At 57.8% G+C, this 10,000-nt stretch overlaps 1 protein-coding gene across 10 annotated transcripts in view; it reads left to right on the forward strand.

Annotated features, from left to right (window-relative positions):
* EBF3 (EBF transcription factor 3) overlaps window positions 1-10,000 on the forward strand; it is a 117,169-nt gene that overhangs the window by 86,664 nt on the left and 20,505 nt on the right. For all 10 annotated transcript variants that reach the window (XM_036829525.1, XM_036829529.1, XM_036829526.1 and 7 more), the window contains exons 9-10: window positions 91-221; window positions 714-840. In XM_036829525.1, coding sequence (XP_036685420.1) covers window positions 91-221; window positions 714-840 — 258 coding nt within the window. The remainder of the gene's footprint in view (window positions 1-90; window positions 222-713; window positions 841-10,000) is intronic.

The raw sequence follows: 10,000 nt of genomic DNA on the forward strand, positions 1-10,000 counted from the left end.
CTCCAGCCCCGCCCGGCGTGGCTGGAGGTGGGCAGTGTGGCGGCAGCGTGGCGGGCTCTGAGGTCTGCGTTCTCTGTCTTGTGCGGGCAGCCACTCCGTGCATCAAGGCCATCAGTCCCAGTGAAGGCTGGACCACGGGCGGAGCGACCGTGATCATCATCGGAGACAACTTCTTTGATGGGCTCCAAGTTGTGTTTGGGACCATGTTGGTATGGAGCGAGGTAAGCCCGCGAGATCGGTGCGCGTCCGGCCGTGGCTTTGTCCGTGGGCCGTTGGACCTGCTGTCGACGGTGCATCCTGTCGCCAGATCCCTTGAAACCGACGGTCCGCCCGTGGCAGGGGCTTCTCCGGTGGGCGGGTGCAGACCGCTGCCCCCCCAGCCCTGGGGTTTCAAGCCTGGCGTCGGAGGTCCCTGAGTGCCCTGGAACAATTAGTGCTAGAATTACTAGAAGCAGGTTTAAGGAGACATATGGTGGTGATTTTCATATGAATGATGCCCTGTGGCCTTTCCTGCAAACTGAAACCGGGATCATTTGCAGATATTTTTCTGAAAGCACAACTGTAGGTCCTGAGTCTCTGGGTGACAGCTAGGAGGGAACATTCCAAGACGATGGTCCAATTTTTGCTCATTTTGGTAATTATATCCAACTGGCAAGTGTCCGCCTCTTACACCCAGCGCTGCTGAAAGCCTCTTCCCTGTGTGGTTTTTATAGCTGATCACTCCCCACGCCATCCGAGTCCAGACCCCACCGAGGCACATTCCTGGAGTCGTCGAAGTCACCCTGTCCTACAAATCCAAGCAGTTCTGTAAAGGTGCTCCTGGGCGGTTTGTCTACACTGGTGAGTTCACATTTCCAACTTTCATGGTGAATCGGTAGATGCTTCCTCCCAAGGAGGCCCTCTCGGCCCCCGGGGGCCCCCTGCATGGGTTCTGCAGTGAGGACGGGCGAGCCCCCGGGGCCCACCGGTTGGTGTAGTCGGGGGCAGTTTCTACATCCTCTTCCAAGTGGTGTGACGCTATGGACAGGTGCAGCCCCCTTGGGCCGGGTGACCTGGGCCCCTCCTCCCATCCGTGGAGCTTCCCTTCTTGCCTGCAAAGCAAGGTGGTGGGAGCTGTCAGTAACCACAGTGCCCCTGCTTCCATCGGGTGGCCGCCCCGCGAGGTCCCAGAGGTTAGGCTGCGTACCCGAGGTCACACGCACCCTGTAAACGGGAGCAGGTCTCTGCCCTGGGCCTGGGGCCTCACACCCCACGCCACACTGCTGCTTCAAGGGGGTCCGTATTCTGGGAGGGTCTCGGACACACTGATGTCACCAGAAAGGGTCACCTCTGAGGTCCCACGTTTGTTATCTGAAAGTCGTCTGCTGCAGTGCTTTGCCCACAGGCTGCTTGGAGAACACCATGCGTCTGAGGTTGCTACTGAGAAAGGCCATAAATAACCATACGGCTTGTCCGCATTGGCACCTCTAGTCCTGCCACCTGCAGAAGCTGTAACCTCTGAGACGTGTTTCTGGGGGTGGCCGGCACCTGCTGAGCCCCACGAGGGCGGAGGGGACGAGGGCTTGTTCTTGGACAGCGTGGCCTCCACGTGTTCGCGTGGTCAGGGCGGCAGGGGAGGTCCATGCGGGAGCCTGGCTGGGAGCCGGGGGCTCTGTCCACGTGCTGTCACCTGCTGCAGGATGCCTGGGGCAGGTCTGGCCTCCCCCTGGGATGTAGGCCTCTCCTCTGTCCAGTGGGTGGGTGACAAGGTGGAGACGAGGTCCCTTCCACTTGGGTTGGGAGAGGGAATAGGAGTAACTCACTCACCCCCCCTTCAGGAAGCGTGAAATGCAAAATGTAAATTCTTCCAGTGACCACTTTCCAACAGGCTCCGTGTCACTCCCGGGCCATGCCTGGCTTGGGTCCTTGCAGAGAGCCAGGGCTGCTGTCCCCAGAGGCACCCACACCCTCAGCAGCCAGGGCTGCCAGTGACACCGGGGTCCTTGACGGGGGGAGGTCGCTTCCTCTCCAGCCCCCGGCGGCCCTCACGTGGTCAGGAGGGGAGAGAGGTTCCCTGCCCCATGCTAGGGGCTGTTTCCTCCCGTGGGACCAGCTCGTGCGCTGTGGAGCCCAGAGCTGCCTGAGATCCAAGCGGACGAGGGCGGAGCGGACGCGATGGGTGCACGTCCCGGCCCGCTCCCGGGCAGGTGCTCCGGGCCTCCTGGTGAGCCTGGGAGGCGAGATGGAGGGAGGGCAGTGCCCGCAGCTGGTGAGGCCTCCACGTGTTAAATAGAGCCGTGCAGAAGCGGGTTATGAAGTCGGGGTGCTGTGAGCGTTCGTACCCGCGGCCGCCGTGGCCGCCAGGTCCCGGGAGGTGGGCGCCAGGCTTCCCGCAGCGCCGGGCTGTCTCTGCAGGGCCCCTGCCAGCCTGTGGGTGCCCGTCCGGCTCTCGCCGTGAACTCAGGCCGTGGGGTCCTGGGCGCCCTGCTTAGCTCCGCCTGGGGGGACCCCCCGAGTCCCTCTTTCTCCTCGGTGCCGTGTGTGACCCGGGCTCCCGTCGGGTCTGGGTTCCTTGGAGGAGGGGACATTTATGAGCTGGGCGGCTGGGAGCCAGGCCACGTGTGGGCTTCGTGCTGCCACGTGCCCCGTGGGCGCCGGGTTGGGTCAGGCACCCGGTGAGCGCGTCCGTACGTGGTGGGACCGATGGCTCTGCCCCAGACGGGCGGGGAGTCGGCTCTCCCTGTCAGCCTCTCTGGCCTCTTGGCCGCTCCTGTGCGGGTGCCTCCGGCCCTGCTCGCGACATCGGGTTCTTGACCCGCGGGCTTTTGGTGCTGAGGTCGGCGGGCTGTCGTCAGGAGCAGCGACTCTTTTTGAGAGGAGACACAGTAGCAGGAAGGTTTGGTTCTTCACCCCGCCGTTGGCCGAGGATGGTGGCCCGCGTGGCAGGAAAGGGCCCCATGCTGAGCATCGCGGCGGACGCGGGTGCGGCTGGAGGGGAAGGCGCGAGGGCAGGGGGCCGCCCGTCACCGCCAGCGGGTGTCCCGTGGCCGAGGGCCTGCCTCTCTGGGGCCGTGGTGGGGCAGCGCTCTCTGTAGCCCGCTGCCCTCGGCCGGGCAGGACGCTTTCCTTGGCCGGAGGCCTCGTGCCCGCAGGGCAGCAGGCGTCTCCGCGTCTGTTCCAGTGACACCCGCGTCCCGACGCCCATCTTCCATTTCTGCAGCCGACGCTGTGACCCCTCCCTGCTGATGGGGCTTCTCGGACCCCAAGTTCAGGGTCCCGGCTGCCCAAGGCTATGGGGTTTCCTCCATCAGGAGTTCTCCCACGAACGGGCCTTTCAATGAAGCCATTCAGTGAGCTTGGCCTCTGCGCGGGGGCTAATTTACAGCCTTCCCCCACACCCCCATCATTAACGGGAATATACATTTCAAACGCACGTAAGGGATACGGGGGCCTACACTCCCAGGGAGCAGAGGAAAGGTGGGGTCATAACCTGTCTGACCTGGAAGCTTCTGTCTGATTTGCATTGCCCTGAAATTGATGGGACAGAGAAGCAATCATTGGGAATTGCTCTCCCTCTGAAAGCTGAGCCAGCCCTTCTGGAGGCAGGACACGGGCGCAGCCCCTGCGGGGAGGGCCCCGTCCCCTGGGCATCTGGCTCCCATCAGCATCCCCGGGCCTGGAGGCTGTGCGGACACCGTCACACTGAACCCTCGGGGTGAGGCCGCCAGGCCTGGGGATGAGGAACCAGAGCGCTGAGGAGGTCCCCCTCCCCCCACCCCCAGCCAAGGCAAAGGCCTAAGTGATCTGTTTACAGAGATCTGAGAAGCACCAGATTCTTCAGAACCAGACCCGATTAGTCAACCCAGAGTGGGCGTAGGCGGGGGGGGGGGGGGGGGGGCAGGCCAAGCCCATCCATCCAGGCCCCTTTGCCTGCTGCTTTCAACTACTATAAAGACACAATTACCTTGGGAAGCAGTGGCAGTGCAGTTGATTAGCACGGTGAATTAAAAGAATGAGTCACAATGACATGTCCAGCTCTTCCGTACTAGTCCTTTGTATTCCCAGCGTGCCTCACCCCTGTTGTAAGAAGGTCAAAAATTAGAGAGAGAGAACAATTTTCAAGCGGCTAGCACTTAGGAGCAGAATTAACAATCACTCTGTATGTAATTGCCAGTTAATAGTAAATTGCCTTCTAGACTGTAAAATGCAATATAAACGGGTGGGCACCTAAAATTAAATTAATGAGATATTTGCTGCATTTAAAAGTGAACAGTGCAAATTAATAACTGAGTGTAATGCTTGTTTTAATATTTGTCTAATAGTGTATCATTTGCTTGTTTAATAATAATTAAAATAGTCCCGGAATATCCTACCTGAGGAACTCAGTGGTATGGGCAGATTGAACAGTTTCACATTCGTAATTTCACCAGTAGAAAGACATCAAATTGTTAAGAGCAATAAAAGAAATTATTTTTTAATTAGAATGTAAGCATTGCGGTGTTACTTGATTAAGACAAATTGGAATCTGTATGCTTCTAATTGAAATTATGTTTGAGCGAAAACCGCTTTTACAGACACATTCTAAGTGTTTGTGCACAGATGCGAGTGCCCCTGACTTCCTAACACGTCCGTTCGGCAGAAGGGTTTTCCTATTACACAAAAAAGCTGGAGCTGCTTGGTGGTGGCCTGAGTCCCAGCGTGGCTCCGCGGGACACCAGGACGCAGCCACGGGGCTCTTCCTGTTGACCTCTTGCACCCAAATGTGTGGTTGACCCGCCCTCAGTTTAGAGATTTCTTTTGCTCAATTAAAGGAATTATCACCAATTACCAGGAGTCAGCATGCTGTCTGCCACGGGCCCAGCCAACCCAGTTACTAAACAGGATGCTGGCAGCAACGCGATGGTGCCCAGGGCCAGAGCGGCTCGGACAGAGCTTGGGCCGGTCTTAGGTCTGCAAAGCATTGACTACATGGGGACATAAAAATGGTCATTTTCTGCACAAAGACGTGCATTCAATTTCAGTCACGAAATCATTACTCAAATCAATAGCTGCTAACAGTTTGTGTTCTTCCTGATACAGTGTTTATGGTTTGTTTGTTTGTTGTTGTTGTTTTTTAAAAATTCCGTTGTGCCTTAAAACTGGCGACATGTCAAGGAGGTGACCGCCCTGTCCTCGGGAGCTGTCCTGGCACGGGGCGGGGGGGGGGGGGGGGGGGGGGTGTGTGTCTGTTGGCTCGCCCGGGGCCACCGTATCCTCTCGCAGCATTCTGCCACCTAACCCACACTTCACCTCACCCCTTGAAGGGCGCTGGCGTTCCTGAAGTGTTTTAAAGCTCTTTTGTGAGTGTTCAGATGTGATTCTGTCAACAGCACGGTGACACACGGTAGAGTCAATGGCGCCCTCGACCACAGCCGGATCCAGCTAGCTCTCTCCCAGGCCAGCGCTCTTCAAACAAATTACTTGTATCCATGGAGCAAATGATTCCTAATTGCCTTCCACAAATCATACTGTTTCTACTTCGCTAAACTAAATGCTAATGCCTTCCCCTTCAATGTAAACCAACCGATTATTTCGATTATAAGTTCTTAACCACGGAGGTGGACACGGGGGAGATACTTTCATTCCGAGTTCAGAGTTTGGGGTTCAGGAGTCTGTGACTCCTGGGCTCCCCGTCCCGGCCAGTGAGGCCCGGCGGCTCCGGCTGCTACCTGTGCGTTCCCGGCTGCCGTGTGCGTTCCCGGCTGCCGCGGGCGCCCCGCAGACCCAGGGCTTCCACTGGTCCCAGCTCGCCAGTTGGATGGTGTCAGTGGAAATCCGCGGCCCCCTGGAGGATAGACAGCCTCGCTTTCATGTGAGGTTAGTTATGTGGAAGAACATGCTGAGCTCAGGCCACCTCTGGGCCCGTCCAGAATCGGGGAGCTGGGATAGCGACTCAGATAACGCACGACTCCAACGCGGTTTCTCCTCCCGCCCCACCCACGTTGGCTCATCCTTGGTTACGTGTTGGGGGCAGACGGCGAATTTCTCCCCACTGGCTGGGATGGTGTGCAGACCTGGGCGTGGAGACCAGCTGGTCATCTTTGGGGTCATTGGCGGGGCTCCTTAGGGCCACAGAGGAAGGGAGGGCGTGCCCCCTCCGCCACCGGTGTCCTCTGCGTGGTGCCGTCCCAGCATTAGACCAAATGACGATCAGTGAATCTGCCAGCTTGCTGAGTGGGCTCTGGGGGCACAGATCCAGTCCCGAGTCCCTCTAAAGAGTGGGGCGGTGAGGGCTCCCGGGGTCCCTGCTGTTTCCTTCCTCTCCTGTCTCGAAGGAGGCCGGGAGAATGAGACACACCGTTTGTGCTATTGCACAAGTAGACTATTTGTCCTAATCAGTGACACCCATTTACTAGAATTGCTTAAAATGAACTATACCTCATACAGAAATCGCACATTTAGAGGAGTCCCATTCATCATCTGAAAATTGAGGGCCAGTAAACTTTTCTGCTCCTCCAGTGGGATCATAGGCATGCATCAAAATGTTAGAAATGATTGGTGAGAGGGAGCTGTCACCCATTTATCAAGGAAGAGAACATTATTTGCTAATTTCCCAACCGGGCTGGTGACAGGGTGCTTCGTCTTTGGACCCACGGTGACCAGCACGGCCTTTTCGTTATTAGTACAAGTCAAGCGCTTTTGGGCAGTTGCTAACAAGACACATTTGTCTGTCATCGGAGGGGCTGTGGTTGCTTTCCAAGTGCTGTGACCACAGGCCGCTCTTCCCGCGGCCCGATGGTTGTGCTCACCCGGGAGGAGAACCGACTGATAAATCACCAAGTTTCCACATCAAGGTGAAGGTATTGACTCTCGGCACCGAACCTGACAGAACGCAGCAGAGAGGAGACAACCATTCGTCTTCCCCAAAGGACAAAAGGGTCACAGGTTTCCCTCGGTGGGTGCGGGGACGCAGGCCCGCTGACCTCACCCCACCCGGGAGGCCGCGGGCACGAGTCGCGGGATGGGACTGGGCCACGTCCGGGGTTTTCTTTGGCGTTTCTGGCCGGTCAGGGTGCCTGCCCTGCTTCTGGGACAGCAGGCGAGGGGTCCAGGATGTGGGGTGGCAGGGAGATGGAGGAGGGACCCTTTAAAAGCACAACAAGAGTGAACAACATCGACGGAAGTGCAGAATAAAGCAGCGATAACAGGGGGTAAAAACAGAACCCCACGAGTCACCCTGGCAGGAAAAACTCCCGTAGCTTCAAGGAGGAAGACCAGGGGAAGCATCAGAACCACCGTTTCAGTGGAGAACCCACCGAGGAAGCGTGTGAGCCTTCTGTTGCCGAAAAGAAGAAGAAATAGGCCCCCCCGTGGCCCTGGAAGAGTAGAAACAGGAGCGAAATGTCTCTTGTTTTCTTCCTGGCTCCCCGCAGTCTCGGAAGTCACAGGCCTCGTCCACCACGTCCCTTTGGCCGTGCACAAGGCCATGGCCCAGGCGGGAGGCGGACGGGGTGAGTGGGTTTTGCTCTCGGGGGCTGTGCGAGCCGGGATGGGGACGCCCCTGGGGTCCAGGGGCTGCTCGTGTTTTCATTTGAAACCTTTGTTTTGGGAAGGTCTTTAGGCTCTCGGCTGAGGCTTGGATCCCAAAGGCTCAACCCGAGAAAAAGTCCGTTTAAAAAACTATCATTTGAATCAGTTGGGCCTTTTTTATTCATTACAGAAAATGCAAACTTGAGTCATTCGAACTTTCTTACAATGGTTTTTCAATAAAACAACGAAAGATGGGAGCCTCTTCGTCGGTGATGTGAACTGTTTGCTACACCCCCCAAAATAAATACATAGAAGTTTTCAAATGCTCTTAACGAGCATGTGGAATAACTTGGTTCCACGAGGGACCTGGGTGCATGTGGCTGGCACCCGTGCTCCAGAAGACGCGTTGCAGAGCATGTTAAATTTTAAATACAGAACCTCCCATCGAGACAGTAGGCCGCTGCAGACCTCTGTACCTGTCGGTGTAAATCATCTTCGGGGGAAGTTTCTCAAAGGTGCAGCCTGGCAGTGGGTCCATCATCCGCCTTCCAGACGCCACCCTTCCTGCCCTTGTGACTGCCCTTGTGACAGCCCTTCCTTACGCCCTCCACGCGTGGGAATCCTACTGCCCGACAAGGTGAGCTCTGCAGGGTCGGCCCAGCCTTCTAGCAGCCTGACCCTCTCCCACCCGGAGCATCTGAGGACCAGAGTCAGGGCATCTGGGCGGCTGGGTGTAGAGGGGATTCTGCCAGATTTCTTCCCCATCTTTTCACTCCTTTTGATCCTCCCAGGAGAAGGCCCTTTCCGGGGACTCCCCTAGACCCTTCAGGCCTCAGCCCTGAGGACGGGAGGGGCTGGGGGCCGGCGATGTGGCACTCCCTCCCATTCTCAGGGTCCACGTGCCTGGTGCTGTGATAAGCCAGATAGATGCTTTAGCCCCATAATCGCTTCCACCCCGCCTTTGGAGACCAGCTCGGCGCCGTTCCTTGCGAACACGTCCCCAGTGCCCTTTGGGATGAACAAGCGCCAAGCCCGCCCAGGCGCTGCTGTTCCTCGGGTACTTTTACGGCAGGACCTCCGTGACCCTCAAGGCGTCTGGCCGCTGTGCACCCCAAGCTGAAGACGCTCAGTTTGCCTGTGTGCTTGTTGTCGGTTACAATGGAGGTCGTTTCCAAAGTTGACCCGTTTTAACACCACGGAAGTGAGCTACACGGGTGCGAGGTGCTGGGGCCGCAGCCTCACGTGCCCTGCCCGCGAGCCACCTGCCGACGGTCCCTGCTCACACCCTGGCGACCGGCCTAGGCCGCGTGCGCTCTTGTCATGGCACCAGGGTGCCCACCTGCCAACCACCTGCCTCTTCTTCACCACCCCTGATGCCATGCCCATCTGGTGCCTTCTCTCCGCCGCGCTCAGAGAATAACCCGCCGACAGTAACGACCTTTAAGGCGAGCACAGCGTCCAGGGTGGGATGCTGAGGCTTCGTGTCGACGTGACTTGGAATTTACCCGTGGTGTCCGGCGTTCAGTGTCTCCCCGAGGCCCGCCCGGGCCTGGTACTCTGCAGGTGATGCAGAGAAGGCGGGAAAACACCTGCGTCTCGTAGGTGCGCTCGCGGTGGGTTCCTCGCGGGGCCCCAGGCTGGCTTCACCCTGGCAGCCCCGTGCCTGGCTCTGGGCTGCCCTCGACCGATGCACGGCGCCCGATCCAGGTGACTCAGAGCCTGATGGGAACGAAAAAGAGAAGAGACCTTAATGAAACAGTCCTGAGGGCTGTTCGGGTCTCCGAGGAGAGGGGCAGCCGTGGCCCTGTGGGGTCTGTGGGCGGAGCGCCCCTGCAGAGACAGGGGGACGGGGCCGGCGGGCTGCGCCCCCTGCACGTCGGCAGCGGGGTCGGGGGTCCGCAGGCAGAGGGCAGAGCCTGCGCCACGGGTGGAGGAGATGGAGCGCATCAGGCGGGACTGTTTTACTTGAGAGACGTAATCCAGGATCCTGTGTTCAAGGACTCAGTTTTGTGATTTCAGTGTTTACATTAATCTTGGCGATGTCCTTAAAGGCTCTGCCTTAGAACGTTGCTTTTCCTCTTTGTTCACCTTGAAGAACCAGGGGTTACAAACGCCTCCGTGGGGCTTGAGGAGGGCCAGCTTATCCCCTGGACTGGGGGTCTCTTCCTCGGCCCCGCGCTCCACCCTCACAGCTGGGGGCCTGCTCACCCCAGTTCCGGCCTCCCTTCTTTTACGCCGATGCCAGACGCACCGCAGACAGTGTTCAGGCCGTGAGAGGCCTTTCCCTCGGTATAGGCACGGCTGGCACATGCGTTCTAATCTAAGGTTAGAGGTGTTACTTTCACTTAAAAAATTTTGTTCTTTATTCAGATATAATTCACACAGCCTAAAATTCACCCAAAGTATACAATTAAGGGGTTTTTAGTACAGTCACAAAGCTGTGCAACCACTAACCTAAGTCAAGAACAGTTCGTTACACGAAAAGGAACCCTGCATCCGTCAGCAGTCCCCC

The sequence above is a fragment of the Balaenoptera musculus genome, chromosome 16, assembly GCF_009873245.2.
Source record: "Balaenoptera musculus isolate JJ_BM4_2016_0621 chromosome 16, mBalMus1.pri.v3, whole genome shotgun sequence".
In the NCBI taxonomy this organism is placed as follows: Eukaryota; Metazoa; Chordata; class Mammalia; order Artiodactyla; family Balaenopteridae; genus Balaenoptera; species Balaenoptera musculus.